General features: G+C 33.6%; 1 protein-coding gene across 33 annotated transcripts in view; it reads left to right on the top strand.

Annotated features, from left to right (window-relative positions):
- Rims2 (regulating synaptic membrane exocytosis 2) overlaps nt 1–27,030 on the top strand; it is a 418,336-nt gene that overhangs the window by 333,475 nt on the left and 57,831 nt on the right. For 12 of the 33 annotated variants that reach the window (XM_042673019.1, XM_042673018.1, XM_042673020.1 and 9 more), the window contains one exon: nt 18,027–18,268. The exons of the other annotated variants lie outside the window; for them this stretch is intronic. In XM_042673019.1, the coding sequence (XP_042528953.1) occupies nt 18,027–18,268 (242 nt within the window). The remainder of the gene's footprint in view (nt 1–18,026; nt 18,269–27,030) is intronic. 33 annotated transcript variants of the gene reach the window in all.

Below are 27,030 nucleotides of genomic sequence, written 5' to 3'. Positions count from 1 at the left end.
AGATCCTTTCTGAAGTTTAAATTAATATATGAAAACTGCTTGTAAAAATGCCTAACACATAGTGATTATTCTTTATCTTTATTATTCAAACTAAGATCAAAATTCCCGAGTTTGAATGAAATGCCATCAAATCATAAAAATGTGGAAGGATTTGCAAATAACACATATATTACTACTGGAAATCTCCTGAATAATCTTAGAATACTAAGGAAATTATTATAATATATTAATGGCCAAGTTACACATGATATATATTAGTAAGTTAAGTGTCTCCAGCCTGAAAAAATTACAGTTGTCAAAATTATTTTTATTTTTATTTTTTATTATTTTCTTGTGATGTAGAGAGTGGCTGTGCAGTTACATAAGTCGATAATGAGTACATTTATTTTTGAATAATGCTACCTTGTTTTCTTCCAGTTTTCTCCCTCCTGACTCCTCTCTCCCACAAGTTATGTAGCTCATTTTCAGCATAGTGTCTAGTGAGTATCACTGCTGAATCAGTTCACCCCTGTCGTACCATTTTTGTGCTTCTCCTAACTCTCCCCAAAAGAGATAAACTTATATACAAGATAAAAGGTATAGAAATCAAAAACAGCAACAAAAGGGAAAAAACAGGAGAAAAAAACCTCTTTTCCATTTCTTGGAGTTCATTTTGACAAGCATCATTTCATATGCTCATATGCACATAGCCCCTGTGATCATCTCCTAAGAATATCCTCCTTTGGTCTCAATGTGTGAATGTTTATAGAATCCTGTTTTATCATGTCCAAATGTAAATTTTTTGTCTTTTACTATCCATTGGGCTTACTTGTAGGTTTAAAGGCACAATCTAATTATTACAAATGAGGGAAAACACCCAACCTATGTTTCTTTGGGTCTGGCTTACTTTGCCTAATATAATTTTTTCCAAGTTTTTCTATTTCCTTATGAATGGGGCAATGCGATTCATTCTGATGGAAGCATAAAGTTCCATTGTACATATACCACATTTTTTTGATCCATTTGTCTACTGAGAAACATCTGGGCTGATTCTTTATCTTAGCTATGGTAAAATGCTGCAATGAACATGGTTGTGCTGGTGGATTTAGTGTGGCCTGGTTTGTGGTCACTTGTGCCCACAAGTAGGATTGCTGGGTCCAAGGGAAGCTCTTTGTTTAATCTTTTGAGGAACCGCCATACCACTTTCCAGAGTTGTTGAACAAGTTTACATTCCCAGCAACAGTGTAGTAGCATTCTCTTTGGCTACATCCCCACCAGCATCTGTTATTGTTAATTTTCTTGATAATGGCCAATCTAACTGGGTGAGGAATCTCAATATTTTTGATTTGCATTTCTTTTATGGCCAGAGATGTTGAACATTTCCTCATGTGTTTATTACCCATTCTTACTTCTTCTGAGAAGTCTCTAAGTCTTTAGCCCATTTATTAATTGGGTTGTTGTTTCTTTGAGGATTTGTTTTTTGAGGGTTTAATTTTTTTGAGCTCTAAGTATATTTTAGATATGAGGCCCTCATATCTAACAAAGATCTCCCATTTTGTGGACTTTTTATTTATCTTGCTATCTATGTCCTTTGCCATGCACAAACTTCAGTTTAATGCAATCCTATTTATGCACTTTCTTTTATTTGTTATGATTCTGGATCTTTAGTTAGGAAGGTTTGACCCAAAGAGCCCTAGTGTTTCCCCTTTCCCTTTTTTCAAGGTATCTTGTCTTACATTGAGGTCCTTGATCCATTTGAAATCAATTCTGGTGTACAGTGATACATAAGGATCTAGCTTCAGTTTTCTGCACATGTCTAGCCAGTTCTTCCAATACCATTTGTTGAAGAGGATGTCTTCTATCCTGTGTTTTTGGCTCCCTTATCAAGTATTAGGACTATATGTCTGTGGAGTCATTTCTAGGTCTTCTATTCTGTTGGTCCTCAGGCCTATTCTTGTGCCAGTACCAACATGGTTTTTTGTTTGTTTTTGTTTGTTTTTTTGGTCGGTCGTGGGCCTGAACTCCGGGCTTGGGCGCTATTTCTGAGCTCTTCAGCTCAAGGTGAGCACTCTACCACTTGAGCCACAGCACCACTAACATGTTTTATTACTACAGTTTTGTAATAGAGTTTGAAGTTTGGGATTGATATTCCTTCAATACTGTTCTTCCTGATAAGGATTGTTTTTGCTATTCGGGGTTTTCTGTTATTCCTTTTGAATTTTGGATTGCTTCCTCTATATCATCGAAGAATGTTGTTGGGGTTTTGATGGGTATTGCATTGACTGTGTTGATAGCTTTGGGCAGTATTGCCATTTTCATAATGTTAATCCTTCCAATCTAAGAGCATGGAAGGTTTTCCATTTCCTTAAATCTGCTTTAATTTCCTTTTTCAGGTTTTTAAAGTTTTCATCATAGAGGTCCTTCACATCTTTGGTTAAGTTAATTCCTAATTATTTTTGAAGAGTTGCTTTTCCTGACTTGAGTTTTGCTCTTCTCTTGCTCTTGTTGTTATACAGAAAAGCTCCTGATTTTTGTGGATTAATTTTATAGTCTGCTACTTTGCCAAAATTTCAGGTCAGCTCAGGTAACTTGGGAGAAGAATCTATAGGGTTCTTTAAATACAGGATCATATCATCTGCAAAGAAGAATAGTTTTACTTTTTCTTTCCTTACTTGGAATAAGGCAAGAGAAAAACATAAACCTTTATGTTTTTCTCTTGCCTTATTGCTCTTGCTAGGAAGTCAGTACTGTATTGAAGAGGAGTGGAAAGAATGGCTTGTCTTATTCCTGATTTTAGAGGAAATGGTTTTACCTTTTCACCATTAAATATAATGGTGTCTGTAGGTTTGCAGCCTTTATTGTATTGGGGGATTTTCCATGGATTCCTAGCTTCTCCAGAGCTTTTATCATAGAGAGGGTGTTGAATCTTGTCAAATGCTTTTCTGCATCTATGGAAATGATTATGTGATTCTTGTCCTTACTTCCGTTGATATGTTGAATTACAGTAATTGACTTGCATATGTTGAGCCAGCTTTCCAACCCTGGAATTAATCTTGTTTGATCATAGTGTATGATTTTTTTTGTTTAGTTGTTGAATTCGGTTGGGCAGATTTTTATTGAGAAGTTTTGCATGAAAGTTCATCAAAGAAATGGGTATATAGTTCGTTTAGGGATGAGAGTTATTATGCTGGCTTCATAGATTGAGTTTGGTAGTGATCTTTTCCTTTTAATTTCATTGAAAAATTTTTAAGACGGGCTCTATCTATGTAGCTCAACAAATTCTTTTCCTACCCTAGATTCCAAGTGCTTGGATTACGAATATCCAACAGACTGCCTATTAAATGTATGTTATGTTGATGTCAGATAATTATAATACTACAGCTTTCAAAGGGTCACACATCCTTAATTACTGTAAAAGTGCTGAGTGAATCAAACTTTCCTGAAAAGCATTCATAGTTTCAAAATGTTAACATATTTAGAGCTCAAAGTGTTTAGGTCCTAAAATATGAAAAAATGAGCAACTATTGAACTCTGAGGTCTCTTCCAACCTTATGAGAAGTAAAGTGTAATAAGAGATTCATTTTTGGTGAACCTCTGTCTGTCTATGTCTCTCTTCAGAAGCAAGTTTGAAAGTTTGATTGAGGCATGCATGTTATATTTGCAACTAGTCAGTGGCCTAACCTATTACAGTGAGATTTATTTTAATGATATATCTCTAGTATTTACTTAAAAAGAATCAACTTCCATATACTTCCAAACCCCAGAATCTAGATGCTCTTTCCTTCTTAGGAAGAATACTTCAGAATATTGGTCAGTTTTTGATTCTTTGCCCTATATCTCACTATGGGTAGAGGCAAAAAAAAATCCACTCTAATTATATTTCTTGAAAATAAAGCAAGTTTGCCCTAACTATATTTATTTCTAACTATATTTATGTATTCCAGTATTAGTATTGAAGCCAAGATACTGTTATAGAAATCCTAAATAAAATAGTGGCCAACCAAAAACAAACAAAAAAATCTAAAATCCAAGGTAATGAATAATGAAAAAAAAAATTTCTTCTACTTTTTAAGTTTTACGTTTGCTTTTTAATTTTTTACTTTTGCTTTTTGTCCCTTCAGCGAAACGTAATTTCCAAACTCTCTTGACAATATTGAAACTTGCTGATGGCTAGATAACAAATAGAGCCAATAAAATAAAATGATGTGAATAAGCTAATTTAAAAAAAAATCTTATGGGGGCTGGGAAGGTGGCTCAGTGGTAGAGTGCTTGCCTCGCATGCATGAGGCCCTGGGTTCAATTCCTCAGTACCACATAAGCAGGGGAAAAAAAAGGCTGAAAGTGGCATTGTGGCTCAAGTGGTAGAGTGCTAGCTTTGGGCTGAAGAGCTGAGGGACAGCGCCCAGGCCCAGAGTAAGGCCCCATGACTGACAAAACAAAAACAAAAACCTATAGAGCAAGAAAATGTGTTGAATTTTTGTTGCTGGAGATCAGGCCTGCAATATATTGCCATACTACTCAAACAAGTATGCAGTTCCTAGAGGGTTATAGGAAGTTGAAGTGGGAGAAGGAAGGAAGCCGCTACAGATAAATATGATGCCCTCCGTGTCAACATAATAATGAGTTCATAGTTTGCCACTGGAAACGTGGTATACATGGAGCTGGAGACCGAAGGAAACAGATAGACAAGAAGATTAGTGTCATCCCTTCATTCAACAATTTTTATTGTATCATCTTTTAAATAGTATACAAATGAGTTGCCATTTAACAAAGCAGCTTATGAATTCAGTTTATGAATGCATCTTGATCAGTATCACCCCTTTAATACACTTGTATATACTTGCATACCACCTAATGTATTTACATATATATTTGTAAACTAATTCTAGCTTCTATATATAAAGGAAAGCATGAGATCTTTGTCTTTCTGGGCCTGATTTACTTCACTTAACAAGTGAATTCTTTATATCTGCTTGAGTATAAAGAATGATGAGGTATGCTAAGAAAATAAACTGATCAAATTCCATGGAAAGAGAGCAAATAATTGCAGTAGAAGAATTTCTATTGCACAGAGATATTTTCTTTACTCTGAGAAAACACAATAATTCACATGCAAAAGTCATGATGTTACACTTAAGTGTGTGGTAGCAATCCTAGGAAATTCTAGCCATCTAGATTTTATTTGAAATTTGTCGCCTCCTGGTGGCAGTTTCCCCACCCTATCCACACCACCCCCACATAAAGCTAATCTTGAGACTTTCCGTGTAATTAATGATGGAAATACATACATCTCTTGTTAATGCTCTCACAGAAGGGCATTAGTGCCCCTCCCTTTCACTGTCATTTTTCTCAAAATGGGCTTCCAAACATGTTTCATGTTCCTCTCATTAAAAAAAATCAGGATTTTAAACCATCACTGTTTGTTATCAGGAGCTAATATCAAGTTGACAAAAAGTACTTTATTTAATTTTTGTTATATGTTATGGCAAAATTACATATATATGTTATATATAGTTATATATGTATATGTATAATTCTATAGTTATGGTTCTATAGATCTCTATGTAGTTTTTGCACACACATATATAAACATATATAAATATATATCAAGCACTATAGGATTTTGAAAAGAATTAAATAATCAGATTCAAGTGGCATTTTATTCTGACTGGACTAAAAATTGAAGGTACAGATCTCAATTCTTAATTACAGCTAGTAATCTTGTAAACTCATAAACACATACACTGGTTCAGTGATAACCTAACACATGGTAACATCCACATTATTTTGCATTTGCATACATTTTTCTTTTCTGTTTTCCATGTAAATATAGTTAGAATTAATATGAATACATTTTAGTGTATTTGGGTTTTGGATGTAATATCTATGTTCTTAATTATTCTAAACTTAATAATCTTTAACAAAAATTCTGCAGCTATCAGTAGTCAGGCAGTAAGTGTAGATCTGAAGGTATTAATCAAGAAGTGATTTGAATATTGTTTACTAAATAACAAATGCAGACATGTTTGCTTTTCACATGGTTGTAGTTGTACTATGCAAGTTGTAACCAGTAGTTCTCAAAACTGTGGTTGCCAGGTCAGTAGCATAAACATTGCCTATGAATTTGTTAGAAATGGAAACACTGAGGCTCAATCCCAGAACTAATGAACAGAAAACCTTTGGGAATGGCTAAACTGTGTACCTGAGTAATCTGATTAAATAAACCTTGTGAGTTATTTTGCTATTAGCTAACTTTTGACAACCCCTGCTCTAAATGAATAGGAATTTGTATTCATCTTCTTGTACTCTTGCAACTAGTGGTAACGTTGGTAGCTAAAAGCAGGAGGTATGGTGACAGAAGGTTGAGTTTAAATACTAGCTATGAAACTTGATGAAAACTTTATAACCTTTCTTCCCTCCTCATTCCTTAGCTGTGCTTAAAATGGCTTCCATTTCATAAAGTCATTCTGAGGAATATTCCAAGTAGGAAATAGTATATGTGAAGGTCATTTTTTGAGAAATATGGTTGAAGAGTAGTTGATTATGACAAATGGCTTGAGATTAAGATGTGAGAGACAGGCAGGAACAGATCTGTAGTGCTGTAGACCTTGTAAAGAGGATGGGGTCCTGAGCCCTTGTGGAGGAACTTGTATTTGCAAGTAGTAGGGACATGTTTTTGTTGTTTTGTAGGGTGCAGTTAGAAATATAGACTGGAAGTTGAAAGAGAAAGGATTTCTGGTGGCTTTTTCCCAAGTACAATAAAAAAGCATTAAGGAATATTATAAACAGAGTAAAATAACCTTATTTATATTTTATAAAAAGCACCCTGGCTGCTAGGAGGAAAATGGATTAGAGTTGGAACAAAGCCATCTGGTCTAGAGACAATCACAGCAGAATTGACAAGAGTGGATTTTAATGGTAGAAGTCAAGATGAGGAGAAATGGAAGCATATGGAATATATTTTAGCATCTATAAAACAAATTGATGGATGAGATGTGAGGATGAAGAAAAGAAGATACCTCCCAGATTTTTGCCTTCAGCAGTGAGTTTAATAGTTACACTCCTTACTGAAATAGAGAACACTGAACAATGAATAAGTTTGAGAGAGTAGTGAGAACTTAAGTTTGAGATGTCTTGCATGTCAGCTGAGTCTTATTTCAAATAGATAAGGGTAGACTGTTCAAGAACTATTTAAGTACAGGGAGGATTGGGTAGAAGTGTGAGGGGAGGATGGAAAGGAATGGGAAGGGGAAACAAAGAAGGAGGCGACAACGCTTGATAAGAAATGTACTCATTATCTTGCCCATGTAATTGTAACTCCTCTGTACAGTATTTTCACAATAAAAAATAATAATAATAAAACATTTAAAAAATAAAAAAGAATTATTTAAGTAAACTGATAATTTAAGTATACACATACATATACACATATACATTCTATATTATATGTATATGTGTCTGTGTTTGTATAATTTTACGTACATATAGTTAATTATAAGAATGAATTTTATTATTAAGGAAATTTCTTTTAATAGCTTCTATTTTCTCCATGAAATATGAGGACAAGATTTTTCCTGCGAGGAAAATGAAGGTGTGTGTGTGTGTGTGTGTGTGTGTGTGTGTGTGTGTGTGTGTGTGTGTGTGTGTGCGCGCGCGCGCGCGCGCGCCACAGTGTGCACGTGCCAGTCCCGGGACTTGAGCTCAGCCTGGGTGCTGTCTCTGAACTTTTTTACTCAAGGTTAGTGCTCTACCATTTGATCCACAGCTTCATTTCTGGCTTTTTCCTTGTTAATTGGAGATAAAGATTGTCCTGTCTGGGATGGCTTCAAACTGCAGTCCTCAGATCTCAGCTGCTTAAGCAGTTAGGATTACTGGTGTGAACCACTAGCACCTAGCTACAATTTTAAAACAACTGCTAAATGTATTTGTTTGTGTTTGTGTTTTTCTTGATCTCAGAGCCCTCATTTGCTTCAAAGCAAGCAAAGGTCCTGAGGACAGTATTACCTTGGAAAGAAAATATGGGCCTCCTCCTTACTAGCATTTCTAAATCCATACTCATCTCTTGAGCTCTAACTATTAAGAAGGGTAGGTGGTAATAATGGTCATAGTGGCTTTCTTTTCTGATTAACTTTTTTGTGAACAGTACTGAAAAGCTCATGCAGGATATGGCATGTGTGACATAAACCCACGAGTTCCAGGAACAGAGACCACAGTAGGAGTTCTTTCTGGTGTCCTACAAATCATTTCACCTGACTAAAAGATGCTCACCAGTGTTCCAGGGCAAGAAACAACCCCTCTCTGTTTTGCACTTATAGCCTGAGACACTATTAATATACTTAACATGTGTTCATTTGAACATTTTCTATATTTCCAACTGAACATTTAGTATTTTACATGGGAAAAATTTAGAGTTCAAGAATATTTTCATATTAAGGCTTAGTTTTAATATTACTTTTAGAAGCATAATGTGATTTTATTTAGTATAGTTATTTCAATAATATAGAATATCATTGTTAGTTTAAAAACTATTATAGTTAGCCAGTATAAAACAAAGTTCTTAGATTATTTTTGTTTTAACAAAATCTTAATCTCAATAGTTCTTGATAATAAAATAATGAAAGCTATCTATTGACACCAGTGATGTACTTTCCCCTAATTTATCATAGACCATTTTATGTTATTGGGAGTACTGTTTTTGTACTTCGGTGGTAAAGGCAAATAAAAAAAATAGTTATAAGTTCAAATGACAGAAAAAATCTATTGCTGCCTAAAACATTTATACATGTAATTGGGATTGCCTAAAATACTTATATTTAATGGTAAAATTATGCAAGATTATAGGATAGAAAAAATTTAAGGAGGTAATGCAATTGCCTTATATTGATGCATTTTAACTATTGAATTCATTCTTTAAATTTGTGAAAAAAGATGTTATTACTTAAATCTCATATCTAGGATAATGATGGGACAATAGACAAGAAGAAAGAACCACCAAAATTTAAGATGAATTCATTTTCTTAAGATATTAACAGTCAGCAAACTATGGTCCTTGTGCCAAATCTTTCTTAAACTTGTATAGTCTATGAGCTGAGAAGGATTCATATATTTTTAATAGTTGAAACCAATTAAAGTAATAATAGTATTTCATTATTACAGGAAATTCAAATTTCAATATACATTAAGTGTTACTGGTACATAGCAGCTTTTAGTTATTCATATATTATCTATGGCTGCTTACACATGAAAATGACAACTGAGTAGGAGCAATATAGATCATACAATCCAATTTGGTCTAAATGAATTAGATTAAATGAGCTCCTGTATATAAAGTACTTAGACTAATACTTGGCACATACTAAAAATGTATATAAATTTAATTATGATTGTTATTATTTTTAATTCAAGATGAGATACTTTGGTGAATATTATGAATATTTTTAAAAGGCTGTAACTCAGAAACATCTCTTTTACATATAGCAATATTTGAATATTGTTTTCCTTTAGAGACATCAGAAATAGTGAGAATCTATCCTAGCATGAAAAATATATTACATCGTATATTCTTCAGAACTAAATTTTGATAAGGAATTAAAAGTTGAACTGGCATCCAAATCTCTTTGAATTGATGGATTTGATAGCATTTGGCCTAATGTCTAGTTCTTAGACTCTTTTAGTTGAACAAAATCATCTTCATTTTCTGTCATGCAGTAACTTTTGTATTAAGTTTAAACTTTTTATTTTCCCCTTTATGGTTTTTACTTTTGCCAAAAGAAAAACAAGTAAAATACCAATAATCCTTAAATAAGCATTTTCTCCATTTTAATACTAAAATGAGCTTACTATCTCATTCTTTTTCTTTAATGTTCAGTCTCTCCAGAAAGTTCTAACAAAAGCTTAGATGTCACATTTTTTAGTTCGGTCTCTAAAGCCCACTTATTCATTTCAGTAGCTGTTGCCTTCAAAGTCATTTGTACCTTCTGTGTCTCTGAATATACAGCCCTTTCAATTGCTGTTTAACCTTTTTACGTCTTTGACTACTCTTTCATAAATCTCATTCCTCTTCTGTCTTCTATGGAATTTAACCTTATTCTGTTTTTTCTTATTTCTGAGAATAGCCTCTTTATTTCTTTCAGTGAGTTCACTCCTGCATAACCTTTAAATATTCCTTCAGCTGTCTCCTCTAACGTTTTCACTTTCCTCACATTCTTGGCTGGCCTACTTTAGCCATCCTCCTAACATCTCACCTTTCCTCTTCAAATATTTCTTGACTTCATCTGTCTAGCCCTAACTATTCCCTTGGGCCCTTGGCCTAAGTGCGCAGCTGCCTACTGACCTTCTCCATCAGGAAATTACATTGATTCCAATGCTAATCATTTCCTAAAGCAAACATTCATTGGTTTTGTTTTGTTTCCTCTTCTATAAAAGTTATCATAAGGATTATATGAGTTAAAGACTTAACATTACTACTCTGTCCTATAACACTTTTTAATTTGGCCAATCTATACTACTCACCTACTCACCTTAAAACCATAATAAGTGCTTTTTTTTTTTTTTGTCGGTCATGGGGCCTGAACTCTGGGCCTGGAAGTTGTCCTCAGCTCTTCCACTCAAGGCTAACATACTACCACTTGAGCCACAGCATCACTTCTGACTTTTTCTGCTTATGTGGTACTGAGGAATTGAACCCAGGGCCTCATGTATGCAAGGCAAGAACTCTACCACTGAGCCACTTCTCAACCCCAAGTGCTTTCTTAACTCTGCTTTTATTTATATATTTTCTTCCTTTTATTATTTTTCCTCGATGTCATAATTTTTATCCATTGTTCAAGACCTCTGGTAATACAAGTTTTCCTGATTTATAATTTTCAGTAGTCTCTCTGCCTCTAATAAATAATTTTAGCTTTGTATATATCTATAAATATGTTATCTGATATATTAACTTTTTTGTCCAATTTGTATAACCATTTCCTTTTTTTTTTCTTTTGTCAGTCATGCAGCTTGAACTCAGGGCCTGAGCTCTGTCCCTGAGTTCTTTGGCTCAAGGTTAACGCTCTATCACTTTGAGTTATAGCTTCTCTTCCAGTTTTCTGGTAGATTGGAGATACAAGTCTTACAGAGTTTCCTGCCGGCCTGGCTTTGAATCTCAATCCTCAGATCTCAGCCTCCTAAGTAGCTAAGATTACAGTTGTGAGCCACTAACACCTAGCTAATAATGACTGTATGTCAGGCATTGCTTTATTCACTACAGGGCCAAAGCTATCTTTGCACAAATTAGAAAGGTAAAGTGTTCTTCTGTTAGAAATACACACTTACTTAGATCAAGTAGAGGAAATTCTCTCGTTAGGTGGTGAAAACCCAAAGCATTCTCTTCAGTTGCATCCCCTTGTACATGAACATGGAACACAGGTGCCATTTCAGCCCCCACTCACTCCCTTGGGACCTAACATCAAGTAGGTGAACAGGAAAGGTTTGCTGAGGGAGTCAATTAATGACACAATGTTGAATGGTTTAAAATTAGCTGAATCCAGAGTGTTTGAAGGCCTGAAAATTCAAGGGGAAACCAATGAAACTATGTCATGTCTCTGAGGATAATATTTCTGCTAATAGAAAAGAGACACAGTGTTTATAAGATGCATAGGTCCTATATACATTTTTATCTTATATTAATTGTGATGAAGCCAAACAATACTTTTGATTGAAATGTGTATTCAAATATAGTTTTTGCTTAGTTGGTTTTATAAAAGATTGCAACTAGAAAAAATAGAACTAACATAATTTTTCAAAAGTTGAAAAGTCATTATGAGAATAGAAAAAATAAACAGAATTTATGAGCACTACCTGGTGTGGTGAGTCATACCAGGCTAAGGTAGGAAACCATAAGAGCCAGCTTGAGAGCCTTGGCATAGCAAGACCCCTCCCCACCAAAACCATGAGTGCTATGTAATAAACACATAGAGAAACACATACTGATCAATATAAAGTATTTATTTTAAAATATCTTCCTTAAAATTAACTTTCTTTAAACTCATGGTAGTAGTGATAGATACATTATTCAGTAATTAAAGAACTTAACAATTCAAAAGGCAATAAGATATTAATATACAGTTATAAGTTAAAGTAAAGGAAGGCTAAATGTTCTCATATAGAAATTCACTTATTAATTTAGCCTTCCTTTAATGATTTAGCCTTCCTACGTTTATCACTTTTTAATGAAGATAACCATGATCTCTCTACAAGACCCTTTGATACAGAGAGATAAAATATAAGACTGGCTTCTAAGTTTCTTGACACAACTGCCTATGTAGCCTACATTTTCGTAGTTTGAGAGCAGATTGTTGTAATATATGAATTGGCTGTTAAATATGAACAGGACTTGAAGAACATAATTTTATTCTAAGGCAACAAGGCCTATCTTCTCTCTGGCTTCATCTTCATGGTAAAGTGACTTTATAAACTTCTCCAATCCACCCAATTTGTTGGTGCTTCAAGTTATTTTGTGTTTGCTGTCCTCTAAGCTTAAAACATTCTTCCTCCAGATAACGGCTTCATCTTTCAAGATTCAGCTCAACTGTTTCCTATTTAGAGAAGTCTTCCTTGAACACCCTATAGAATGTCTTCAGCCTAAATTTTTTTGTCCTTGTTATCATATTATTCTATCTTCTTTTTCTGCACACCGTATATCCTACCTAAAATGATAGTTTATTGTCTTTCTTCATGGCAATATGAATGAAAGCTTTATGAAATCAAGGTCTTCTCTTTTGTACCTCTAATTCTTCTACATAATAGGTGCAAAGTAAATATCTTTTAAATGAATGATCAAATCCTGGGGATAACCATTTCAAATGGTAGAAAGCTTAAAACTGAGGAATAAATAATTTTGAGAAAATAAATCCATCAGTATGTTGAAATATGAGGGAATGGAAAGGAATTCTAGAAATTACATATCACCCCAGTTCCCTTTATCACAAGTCAGCTGTTACATCAGTCTCTGATTCTTTATTAATAAGTTCATTTCTATTCTCCTTCCCAGCTCCTTACCAGTATTTGTTTAGGCATTACTATGTATTTTATTCTATGTCCATGGTGTCATGAACTCGGAGTTTTAAGAGACAAGCTATTTAATTCTATTTATTAATCACTATCTATTGCTATTTTGGCCTAATAGTCTGTTAATCACATATACTGGTAACCCCTAACGTACTATTATGTCTTTGGGCAGTATGTACAAACATTCACTAACCTTTTTGTTATTCATTACCTTTCTTTTAATAATTGACTATACTACCTTTGCCTTTGAAAATTTTTTTCAGTGTACAACTTTTAACAACTATACATTGTCATAAAATTAATCATTTATTTACACTGGCAGTTTTACACATCTGACTTAATAACAAAATATATGATGGTTTTATAAATTTTCCAAAGCCAAATATTCGAAATCATGCATAAAATAATCCCTAAAAATGTAGAAACAGTTTCTTCTGAAACAAAGCATCATATGGCAATAATATAATGCAATAATCTATTAGATGCTATCTCTATCTTCAGCCCATGGAATGAGCTAAAAAGGTTGAATGAGTTTGCTTATGTGAAGAAAAGGTGATGCTAGTCCTTGCTTGCTCTTTTTGTCCCTTTCTTTTAATTTAATTCATTTTTTTCATTCATACTTTTTGTGTTCTTTCTGGAAAAGCCCAAATAGAAAAAAAAGAATGTTTAAAAAACTTAGCTAGAAAAAGGGTGAAATACAGTGATCACAGTACATCCTTAGAGATCTTTTCTGTATATATTTGTATTTCCCCATAAAAGCATAATCATTCTGAACCTTTAATATTATTTTTCTTAATGTTTTCTTTAATCTCTTGTACAGACTATACATAATCTCATGCGGCTCACCTTCACAAACCATATAGTTTAGCAAGAACTTCATCTGTATTCTTTATTTGTTTTAGAAATCTTTTCTATTCATGCCACTTAGAAATCTTCAGAGTTTGGATTTGCCTGTGTATCCTAGGAGTAGGGAGAATCCATATTTGATATGAGTGCCAGCTAAAGCTAAGCAACAGATACCTTCTTCCCATTCCCCATCAACAGTATCTTTCTAGGTCTATAAATATTTACTAATATGCACATTTTTAAAAGTACATTCTATTTTATTGATTAACATAATTCATTTAAACTGGACATTCATAGATTTTTTCTCATGCTTTTGTTTTGTTTGTTCTTTGCAAATACTAATTGTGCAATAAGTATCACTGCAACTGGATCTGTACATGTTGCTGAGATTTCTCTTAAATCCTGAAAGTGCAATTGCTAAGTTAGAGGTTATGAACATTTATATAAAAAGTTTTGGGAGCAGGGAAGGTGGCTCAGTGGTAGAGCGCTTGCCTTGCATGCATGAGGCACTGGGTTCGATTCCTCAGCACCACATAAGCAAAAAGAAAAAAGCCAGAAGTGGCGCTGTGGCTCAAGTGGTAGAGCGCTAGCCTTGAGCTGAAGAGCTGAGGGACAGCGCCCAGGCCCAGAGTTCAGGCCCCACGACCAGACCCAAAAAATAAAATAAAATAATAAAAATAAAAATAAAAAGTTTTGATACATATAGCCAAGTTTCTTTTCAGAAACAGTACTGAGAATCCCAAAAGCAGCACTGAAATTTATATTTTCAGATTCTTACCAACTTTCTCACTTAAAGCAATTGCTAATTTGATAGGCCTGCTTTCCCAACTACATTTTTCAAATGGTTGCCGTGCTTATACATGCATTGCTACAAAGTATTCCTTAAACCAAGAGTCCCAAAACAATAGTTTTGTTTACCAAACAAATGTTGGCTGGCAACATTTTTTTGCTTGAGTTTTACATGTACCAAGTGAATAAAGAAAAGTGAAGATAAGTACTGTAATATCCTAGCTTCAGTCTCCCTCCTCTTAAAACATCTCAGCCACGTACATCTCAGCCAAATTGGTAACCTCATTGCTTTTGATCTCTAAGTTTCAAGGAGATGAAAAACAGATTCATCTTATAAATCTTTTAATTACTTTTCTTTTTATATTATGAAAGTTGTTAGTGTACAAAAAATGGGTGTCCATATAATCAAATTGTCATTTAAACATTTCAGTTTGTAGTTAGCTTTATTCCTGATTTTAACTTAAGTTCTTTATCGCCTTTGTATACAATTAATAAAATCAAAATGGAAAATTACAGAATTCAATAAGAAATATTTTGTGAGTATATCTGACTTCCTTAAAAAAGCAATATGCTTATGGTACAAGTTCTTATATAATGAACACTAGGTTAAACTATGAGATGTTTGAAGACTTGGTTTCAATTAAACTTTTCAAAGCCATGTCATTCTTTTTATGATGTCAGCATACTATAAAAATCCTATGTTGTATGTTTATTTCCCTCAAAATCAATGAAATAGATATTTGAGAGCAAAGCATTTCATAAAGAGAAACTTAAAGATATTCTTGTTCTGAGTGTTTCATGAATGGATAATGATAGTGGTGAGGATAACAGTAAGAAAGAAAAAGAGACTTTTTGTTGCCCTGATTATCTCTCTGGCATTCTGCTCAATACCTTTGTTCATGCTTTCACTTTTAATAAATTAGAAAACTAAGTTTTAGAAAGGTGAAACATTCTCCTCAGAGCACATGGTTAAATCAGTAAGTCAAACATCAAACCTGATGTCCTTGGCACTCATTGCAACCTATTCCCCATGACATAATGTAGCTGCATAAAAGCTATTCTAGACTTTTTAATCTCAAAGTTTTTAAAACAATAGTTGCATTATTATTTCTATAGATGCTTTAAATGTTCAGGTAGTACATGTTGACGGTTTTAACCTTATCATTATTTCCTAAATGAATATTATATTTTTGATTTATTGAGTTTTTGCTTTAGATTCATTGTTCCAAAGTCTATATACACTTCATATGTGTATATGTATGTGTGTGTTTATATATATATGTATATATATGAAGGATAAAATAGTACACTTTGCTGTATTTTTTTAAAATTTCACACTGAATCTTTTCCCTAATAAATATTTTGAGAAAATGTGTGTAGATTAATAAAATTAACACATGGTTCTATCCTTTAAATTTTTTTCCCCTGGATGACCAAGATATTGCTCACTTTTCATCATCACATCTTAGAGATGTATATAGAGATTTCTATTGACTTTATTATCTTCAAATATTTGTACAAAGGGGTTTCAATCTAACATGTCCATTTATGTGTACAATATGTTCATCAGTCTCATCCCTTCCAGTATTCTTCCCTCCCTACATCCATCCCATTTTCAGCCATCTCTTGAGAGTTACTAGTTCCATATTAACATACGTACTTGCGAATTATCGCTGTTTGTTAACCATTCATCTCTGTTCCTCTATATCCCTCCTTGTAATCTTCACCTCTCCCTCCCCTAAGAGAAGATATGCTTTAGCTTCCTGGTATTCATTTTGTTAAACTGCTTCTTAATTGTTCAAAGGGTTTACACCATGGAAATCCACCCCCAACATATACTATGCTTCAGTCAGTTTGATCATGTATATCTACTTATGGTCCTGTGTGTGTGTTTCTTGACTTTCTATTCCTTTTATTACTTTGTTTATATGTTAAGTACTTTTAATTGCATAATTACTAATTGCTAGTTTAAATTTATGTTTCAAAAATAAAAATTTTTTTCCTTACAGTTAGAACTTGCTTATCAGAACAAGCTTAGAGCACACATTTTGACTTTCTAATAGTAGGTTAAAACTGTTGTGATATTATGCATAAATAAATTTAGCTATTTCTACAATCTGGTAATTATTTTTCTGAAAGCCAGAATGAAATTTGACCTTTATTTTTGGAACATTGATTTGAACTTAATTATATTAATTCATTAATTATAATTATTAAAATAAGTAATGTGAAATAACATTTTAAAATTAAATGTTAATGAAAATATCAGACCTGGATAGAAAATTTAACCATTATTAACTAAGCCTTAACATAAAATGAGAACATTCATTTTGATGTAGCATCAGCAATCTTCATCAAAGCCTGTTACTGGCAAGAATAAGATGATATTTACATATTATCTTGGTACTGGTGGCTCAAACTTGTAATCCTATCTTAACTGGAGGCTGAAACCTGAGAAATTGTAGCCAGTGTAGGCAGAAAAGTCTAAAAGATTCTATCTCCAATTTACCAGCAATAATCCAGGCTAAGTGGGCAAAGTACTGGCTGAGCAAGCAAGCCAAAACTACTCCTAACAAATAAGCACCATACTTATTACCTTTAAAAAAAATTCCTCGGTGGCTCACGCCTGTAATCCTAGCTACTCAGGAGATTGAGATCGAGGATCGAGGTTCAAAGCCAGCCCGGGCAGGAAAGTCCGTGAGACTCTTACCTCCAATAAACCATCAGAAAACAGGAAGTGGCACTGTTGCTCAAGTGTTAGAGTGCTTGCCTTGAGCTGAAGAGCTCAGGGACAGTGTCCAGGCCCAGAGTTCAAGCCCCATGTCCAATATCTTTTTCGAAGGGAATATTTTAATGAATTAGAGGATGCTTTTAGGAACTTCTTTTTTTTTTTTTTTTTTTTTTTTGGTCAGTCGTGCGGCTTGAACTCTGGGTCTGGGCGCTGTCCTCTGCTCTTCAGCTCAAGGCTAGGGCTCTACCGCTTGAGCCACAGTGCCACTTCCAAGAGAACTTCTTATACCAACTATGTGAAATACACATTTGTCCTTGCAGCACAGAACGATCTTTTAAATGAGCCCACTGATTTTTTTAATGCACATTCTCTTGCATAACCTTGTGCACTTGCCTTCTTTGACAGCAGAAGTTTAAATGCTAAGTCTCTGATTTTGCATAGTTGCATTATGATTGTGCCTGAATAGTAAAGTATATTCAAAAACATACTATTTGTAACATTTTTTAATCCTAAAACTACATTCCACAAGTTGAAAAGATTTGATTATATTCCATATGTTTCATCTTCTAATAGGCCTTTTCTGTCTTTTCCTTTTTATTCTCATCCTCACTTTTAATGATCCATCGGCTGACAGTGTCTTTACATCTAAAATGCAAAGCAGACAGATGGGCATGTCAGGGAAGAGCATGACCAAAAGCACCAGCATCAGTGGAGACATGTGCTCACTGGAGAAGAATGATGGCAGCCAGTCTGACACTGCAGTGGGTGCCTTGGGCACTAGTGGCAAGAAGCGACGCTCTAGCATTGGGGCCAAGATGGTAGCTATCGTTGGTCTATCAAGGAAAAGTCGCAGTGCTTCTCAGCTCAGCCAAACGGGTAGGAATTTTTATGTTACCTTTGATGTATACTTGAATTGTCATTACAACACATTACCCATTTTATTACAGTAATATATGGATGATGACGTGGCTCCAGGGGGGAAGAAACATTTTTTTAACTAGTTAACTTTTTTTTTAAACCTAACAGTGAATTTTATTTTGCAGTTATCAGGCAACTTACTTCTAAGTGAACCTCGGCCACCATTCTTGAAATGTGTGTCTTCGCTCCTCAGGGAGGAGGGCAAGTGTCATTTGTTAACCTTTTGTAATAATATTCTCATCTCTGGGGGTGTTTGCTTTGCTATAGGTTCTTCAAGTTGGCATCTGCCAAATTGATTTTCATTCCCAGCAACATGTAGTGAAGATGATGCCTCATATTTTGTGTGAATATATATAGTTCCCTTATTGCTGACAACCCAACTTCTTTTTCAGTTTGCAAGCAACATTTACCAGTGGTATCCATTTTCTTACCACAGCTTTCATTTCCTTATTAAAATTTCAAGCAACCATATTCTTAGGCAGCAGAGATGGAGTGTTTTCTGCTGACAGTGAAGATATTCAAAGCTTTTCTACTTTAAAAATTGGTTTCTAAATCACATCTGCCAAAATACAACATTCCTATTCAGAAAAGCCACTCTTACTAATTAAGAAATTTGTGAGTTAAAGCAATGTTGCTTTTCAAATGAGTGTTGATAATTAAACATTAAATCCCTGGTTATCTTGAAAATAATAATATCTTCTGCTTAACAAACAAAAGCATGTAATATGGTGTTTCTAATATAGCAAAATAAATTATAGGCAGCTGGATTAACTCTAATTTGTGCTTGAATACGAGGGTTCTTGTACACAGAATTAAGTCTATAAATTAACTGAATAAAATAATTTTAGGTTACATTAATTCTTGTACCTGGTTAATTCTGGTTTTGTTAACAACTGATTCTAGAAGTTAGGCCTCCTGCAGTAATATTATATTAAAGTTACTTGATGGTGTTCCTTAAATACTGTTACTATCTGTAACTTCTTACTGTGTTTACTGTTATTTTTGTTATGATAATTTTCAGGTGGTGTGTTAAAATTTCATTTCTTGTTTTAACGTAGAAATAAAAAGTTTAATTTATAGACAATGGACTTACAGAGCATTTTAGATAATTTTTTAAACTGTTATATGTATATGTATATATAATTAACACTGTTGTGCTATTATAATATATATTGGCCTTTTGATATTAAGAGGTGTTTTACATTAATTAGCAGCTAGAACTCTGTTGGATTTTCCTGTATAAAACTTGGAAAAAGCTGTAAATGTAAAGCTGCTCTGAAAACTAGCCTATAAACTAAAGAAAAAATTAGAAAACTGAAATTGAGATTAATAAGACTATAAGCTGTGGTGAAAGGCTGATCATCAGCTACCGGGTTGCAGTTAGGCAGAAACAATGTATATTGCAAAAAAGTTCTAAGAAGGGACTTCACCAATCTTCACCATAAAGACATGATAAATCTTTGAGGAGATAAATATGTTTAACCTAAATTCAACATTACATTACACAGTGTGCACATATAGTAAAACATCATATACTCCATAATGTATACAATTATATGTTAGTATAAATATTTTTAATTTTAAAATAAAAATAAGACTATAAAGAATAGGTGTTGTTAACCTCTGTAATTAATTTCATTCATTATAGCTTTTTTGATCAAATACTGAATACTTCTGATATACCAGATGCATAAAGAACAAAAATGAGTAAGATATGATTTATAAGCTGAATTACTTAAAAATCTAGTCAGAGACAGATATCTAGCCACATTGCTTTAAGAGAATATGTGAGTGGTAAAACAAATGCTCAGAGAAAGGCCACTGACCAAACTAGAATTCCAGGAATTAATTCTTACAAATGACTTCTGATAAAAGGGATCAGATCAGTGGCTAAAGTAACTGCTAACTAGGTTAAGGATAATGAGAAAGATGCTCTAGATAGAAATCATAATGACCAGGACTGAGGCATAGTATATACAGGAATGATAGGGAAAATAGTGAGCTGAAAAGCTACAGATTAGGCTAATAGATAAGCAGAGACCAGATAGTAAGAAAGCCATGTAGAGACCCGACAGTAAGAAAAGTCATGTTTGTAGGTGATAGAAAAATGTTAAAGGTTTTTAGTAAGCTTTTAATATTTGTCATTATTTGTTATCTGTAGTTTGTGGGCAAAAAATAGCCACTAGTTTATATAAAAATAATTGAACATGTACCTTACTAAAACAACACAAGAAAAACAGAGATCTTTTTCCTCTTAGAACTTACATTCTGAGGACTACAATTAAGAAGTCCTCATTTGTTAGGAAATGGAAAGACTTGGAAAAAATTATATTAAGTGAAGTAAGCCAGGCCCAGAGAAACATAGGTCCCATGGTTTCCCTTCTTTGCAACAACTAGTATATGTCTGAGTCAAGCAGAAAAGGTCAGATAAGTTGATGTTAAAGGAATGAACCCCAAGATAAGTATTTAAATGTTTTTTTCTTTCATGCAATTGTTTCTAACATATTTATAAGATGATTTCTATGTTGCTTTGTATGTCCCTCCCCCACAGTATAACCCCTGCTTTCACTGTATTTGATGTTGGTATAATTTGTGGAGGGGAAGGGCAAAAACAAATCATTTAACTAGGGATAGAGGTGGACCCCCATTGCAACAATGAGATGTACAAGTCGTTATGTCAAAAAACGAACTTAACTTTGGTGGGTTCAGGGGAGGATTGGGTCAGGGGAGGTGGGGGGAGTATGGGAAGGGATGGGAAAGGGAAACAAAGGAGGCAACAATGCTTGATAAGAAATGTACTCGTTATCTTGCCCATGTAATTGTAACTCCTCTGTACGGTATTCACACAATTAAAAAAAAAAAAAAGAAGTCCATGTCTGATAAAAAGCATTTTAGGAGGAATTAGCAAAATAGTGCAAAAATTCACATGAGAGATAAGATCCTGAACTAACTAAGTTTGAATAAAAATAGAGGTGGAAGATGTGATAGATACAGAAAAAACTTAAAGAGTACCATTAGTACTCATCATCTAACTTAAGTGATGGGTTGCGTATGAGAAGGTTAAAAAAGAAAAGATTCTGAGATGTCTCCCATATCCCTTACCTCCTAAGAGGATGATCGTGCCATTAATGAATATTGAACATATAAGAGAAGGTTGAGGAAGAATCAAGAATGGTGAATCATTGATTTATAACAGTTTGAATTTGTTTCATCTATAAAAAGTACCAAATGGAAATGTCTAAAACATACTTTCTGATGTCAGAATCAGAGACAATTGTCTGAGAGTTGTAAAGTTCATATACTTCAAATTGTGACTATGACTGAAATTGTCCAAGAAGTTAGCACTATAGATAAGAGAGAAAGATAATATTGTAAAAGACTGAATTTTAGAATTGGGTAACTGAAGAGGAGCCCAGAATAGAGACCAAGGAAGAATGATGAAAAACTAAAGCTATGGGAACATAGTGTCACAAAAATTGACACTTTTAGAAGTCAAGAAGAGAATGGTCTCTATTTCTCTTTGATCAACTTCATGTCTTTACATTTTTTACATAAATATCCCATATATCTTACTTTGGTAGTATTTTTATTATAAGATTATAGATTTTTTTACCATATACTGAAGATTCTGTAGCACCATTGTATGTGTGAGTAGTTAAAGGTTTTTATTGTCAAAAATGTTGTGATGTTAGCAGATTGAAGAAATATAATCTTGTTTCTCTATACAGAGAGCAAAATTTAAGTCTGTTATTGTCTTTACAGTTAGTCAGTGGTACCACAATGGTTAAAATCTTAATTGTTCTTAAAATGTGTTGTTATGCCCACCCCCTACTAGCTTTGACCTTTTGACAGTAGAATTCAGATTATCTTGGTTTAACTATAGAATATCTAACTGAGATTATTATGTGATTACTGGATTTTAAACTTCCTTTGAGTTTCTAAATGCGATAGTTGTATGTATATGTGTCAAGTAAAGCTTTTGTGTTTTTTTCCTCATAAAAATATGTAATGAAAAGCTGTAACAATATTTAGAACTAGAATCTTCAAATTTAACTATTTGATAAATCTAGGCAAATAATTTAGATATTAAATTATCTAAAGTAATGAACTAGTTTTATAATGTTGGTTCTATTGTTTCAACATAAATATATAAGATATAAACTAAGAAATACAATACATGTTTTCAAGCATGTTTGAATTTTTGAGGATTCATTTTATATTTTCTTCATTTTCCTGGTTTCTGTATAGAGACCTATGTACTATTAAGTTAAAGAGGTATTTCGCGATTGACATGTTATAGTACTTTAAATTTTGAAGACGGTATTTATCATTGTAAAAATAAGTGTCATTGATTCTCAAGACAAGAATAGAGTACTTATCTGCCTTCTGAAGAACAGAAAACACAACAAAATTGGATCTTCTTGAAGAATAATGAAAAGCTCTGAGTAACATCACAGTAATTGTATGTAAACAGTAATTTGCAAAGAAAAACTCTATATAAAGCTATATTAGTGTTCATACAGAATTGTAAAGTTCTATCTTTCTTCTGCTCTGCTATTTTGTGTGATCCTTTTCCTGTTATGGAAACTCAGCTTGTAAAATCAGCATTTTCAAAACAATAATTATGGCTTACAAAGCGTCATAATCCATGATTAAGCCTAAGGAGACCCAGATTCTATTACTTAACTCTGGGTTGATTAATATGCTAAATGTGGCTGTTTTAAAACCTCATCAATGTATCTAATTCATAGTTTCTTAAGGCATTAGTGTTTGCTGTCATAACAAATTTTTATAAAGGTAAAATTTGAAATGTATAAGAAAGTGGTTTGAAAATTAAAGTCACTTGGTAGATGTAACATATCAATAGTTCAAACTCTTGAAGGAATCAAGAGTTCTCTTTTGCATATGTTGATTTTCTGAGATGTCCATTAGATATCTAAGTGTAGTTGCTTTGTAATTAGTTGTATAAATGAATTTAGAGCTCTGTAGATCAAGGTTCAGGATGTAATTTTAGAGTAACCAGCAAGAAATATCTAAAGCTATGATACTGGATAGGCTTTACTGGACACAACTTGAATCAAGAGGAAAAGTTAAAGAAAGAAAAAGAGGAAAAGCAAAGGCCAAGCCCTGACACAGGTAGAAAGAAGAAAAGAGTCTATCAAAGAATACTTAAGAGCAACCACTAAAAAATAAATCCAAAATAAGCATATGGTATTATAGAAACTAAATGAAGAAAATATTTTAAGAAGTATGATGAGAGAGGCTGGGAATGTAGCTTTGTGGTACAGTGCTTGCCTAGCATGCATGAAGCCCTGGGTTCCATTCCTCAGTACTACATAAATAGAAAAGCCGGAAATAGGGCTGTGGCTCCACTGCTAGGCATTGAGCACAATGAAGATGGGACAGTGCCCAGACCCTGAGTTCAAGCCCCAGGACTGGCCAAAAACAAGTCATGATGAGACATTAGCTGTGTCAATGGCTTCTGATAGATCAAGTAAGGTGAAAACTGTAGATTTACTATTGGGTTTTGCAACTAGAAAAATCTGGTCAAAATTGACAAAGCTTGCAGTAGTGCCTAAAGCCTGATGGAAACAGAGCAAATGGAGAGATGATGTAGTGAGTACAAAAATAATACCTAACTTATTGAGCACTTAATGTCTTCTAAGCATGGGTAATATTTTAAGTCCACTAATAACATCTAGTAAATGCATATTTGTCTATCTCCTGGTTCAACTTTTCCTTATTTAATATTTCCTTTCCATGTCTGGTGTACTGTACAATACAGTGATCTTCAGTGAAAGGTCCCTATGGTTACATGATTGTTTCCTTGGGAATGGGAAGAAACAGTAAAACTCAAGTTTTTAAATACAAATAAACAAAACAACAATTAAGCTTTACTGATATTTAATATATGACTACTTCATTCTGGTGTTGTCAGTTGGCTATGTATTAGCTGGTCATGTATCTCATGCTTTTCTGGTAATATTTGTTCATTTTAGCTAAACAACCAGAAAATAGATAAATGACTTAAAAGAGTTTCCTGGGATAAAAGTCTAAATTTATTATAATTCTGAATACTCCTACTCAAGTGCTTCATCTCCTGATAAGAAAATAAGTCACTTGTTTCAGCATTTTGTTATTTCCCTTCCCCTCCCCAAGTTAGAAAAAAAAATGTATACACAAGATGGAGGGCACCAGAATCAAATACAGTGAAAACAGGGGTTATGCTATGCAGGAAGAACATACAGAAGAAACAAAAAAAAATTGCATAGTACATTAAAAACAACAGCGACAAAGATAAAACCTCTTGTATACCAATCTTGGGGTTCATTTCACTTAGCATCATCTTATATGGTCATACATACATAGCTTTTGACCTTTTCTGCTTGTCTGGTAAGATTATCCTATACATATACTAGTTACTGCAAATAAGGGAAACCATGGGACCTATGTTTCTTAGGGTCTGGCTTACTTTATGTAATATAATTTTTTCCAAGTTGACCCATTGTAACAATGAGATGTACAAGACATTATGTTGAAAACAAACTTTCCAACTTGGAGTGAGGGGGAGGAGTTTTGGCAGTGGGAAGGGAAGGGATGGTAGGGAAAAAACAAAGGAGGGGGCAACAATGCTCAATAGGAAATGGATTAATTTCCTTATTCAGGTAACTGTAACCCCGCTGTACAGTATCTTTACAATAAAAAATATAAAAAAATAAGTCACACTCCCCAAGAAATTCCTTTTCAGTTTCAACATCACTAAAATTAAACATGAAAAAAAAACTGAATTCATAAGCAGACTGTGAAAATTCTCTACTTTCTAATATAATGCCAACTACTATATTATAAAAAAACTTGCAAATTGAATATATAAGAAATTTGCTTATAGATTAGTATAGTGAAGATATTCCTAGTAGGTCTGTAGTCTCTGTTTATTTCCAGGTCTTTTCATCTTGTAGCTTTAACCTCTTCTGGGTCCTGAGAGTCTCTTTTATGTTCAGCCAGTATATGGGAAGTTTTTATGAATAGGAATCAGAAACTAAAGTCATTTCTGTAGATTTTTTCATTGGCTATAGCCAATAGTCATTTCTGTATATATTCCATGGCAGTGAAATGTAGTGCAGACAGTTCCCAAGAAAAAGAGCAAGCAGATTAGTAAACAAACCTCAGCCTTATACTGCCTCAAGCCAGAATTTTCAAAACTTAGAAAGCATTTCAAGTATATTTTCTCAGCATGTAAATTTTTATTTTATCTTTAAAATAATTATGTATACATATATATGTATTATATATACACACATTAGGTTACCTTTCATAGAGTATAAGAGAATGAATACCATTTACAATTTTTTATTGAAATAAAGATGAAATTTTAGAGGGTTGAGAATGCTTACTAAAGCATTGTTTTTTAAAGAACATTATGCTTATTTCTTTTTAAAGGATTTGGGTCATGCATCCAGAAAATGGCTAGATAAGAAACCCCAAAATATATAAGCATATACTAAAAACTGTAATGCAAGTAAAGAGAACTTTGTTAAAAATTGAGAGTCATACCACTATTTTTAATTTGCTGTAATACCATTTGTCAGTTCCTGTTCTTGTTCGTGCAGTTGAGACCCTATTCAGAAAATAGTTACCAGTAACTATATCCTCTACCATTTCCTATTTCATTCTCATTCATTTAACATTAAGATCTTTGATTTTTTTGATAGGAGGATCTAGTCACAGCTTCTGCAGATTTTTCTGAAGAATCTGTTTTCCTGGCACCATTTGTTGAAGAGGCTGTCCAGTGTATGTTTTCAGCTTTTTTGGCTTTTATTTTCTGGAATAGTTTGAGAAGCATTGATGTTAGCTCTTCCTTAAGGGTCTTTTGACCGTGAATCAATCCATCTGGTCCAGGACTCTTCTTTTTTAGCAGATTCATTATTACTGCTTGAATTTCATTGTTCATTATAGATCTGTTTAAGTGGTTTATATCGCCTTAATTTTTTTTTTGTCCGTCCTGCGCCTTGAACTGTGGGCCTGAGCACTGTCCCTCAGCAGTTCAGCTCAAAGCAAGCGCTCTACCACTTACGCAGCAGCATCACTTCCTGTTTTCTGGTGGTTTATTGGACATAAGAGTCTCATGTAATTTCCTGCTGGGGCTGGATTTGAACCTCGATCCTCAGATCTCAGCCTCCTGAGTAGCTAGGATTACAGGCGTGAGCCACCAGTGCCCTGCTTCACCTTAAATTTTTGTAGGTGAAATGCATCTACAACATATCCACTTCTTGTTTTTCCAGTTTTTTGGAATGTAAGTATTTCCTAAACATTTTCTGAATTTCATTGGTATTCTCTTTTCATCTCTAGTTTTATTCAATTGAATTTTTTTCTCCCCTTCTTTTGATGAGTTTCATAAGGATTTATCAGTCTTATTTGTTTTTTCAAAGAACCAGTATCTTATTTTATTGATTCCTTTGGATTGTTTTAGTCTCCATTTTATTAATTTCTGCCCCAATCCTTGTTTCTTTCTGCCTGCTAATTTTTGGTTTGGCTGGTTCTTGATTTTCTAGGAATTTGAGGTATATCATTAGGCTATTTAAGATCTCAGTTTTTAAATTTTTATATGGATTTATAGCTTGTAGCTCTAAATTTTCCTGTAGGTATTATACATTTTTAGCACTGTCTTTGCTCTATCTCAGATGTACTGGTAACTCATATGTTCATATTCTTTATATTCT

Source organism: Dipodomys spectabilis, unplaced genomic scaffold (assembly GCF_019054845.1).
Source record: "Dipodomys spectabilis isolate Male_0828 unplaced genomic scaffold, ASM1905484v1 ptg000783l, whole genome shotgun sequence".
Lineage (NCBI taxonomy): Eukaryota > Metazoa > Chordata > Mammalia > Rodentia > Heteromyidae > Dipodomys > Dipodomys spectabilis.
The sequence above is the reverse complement of the archived record's forward strand: the minus strand, read 5'-3'. Positions and strand labels throughout refer to the sequence as shown.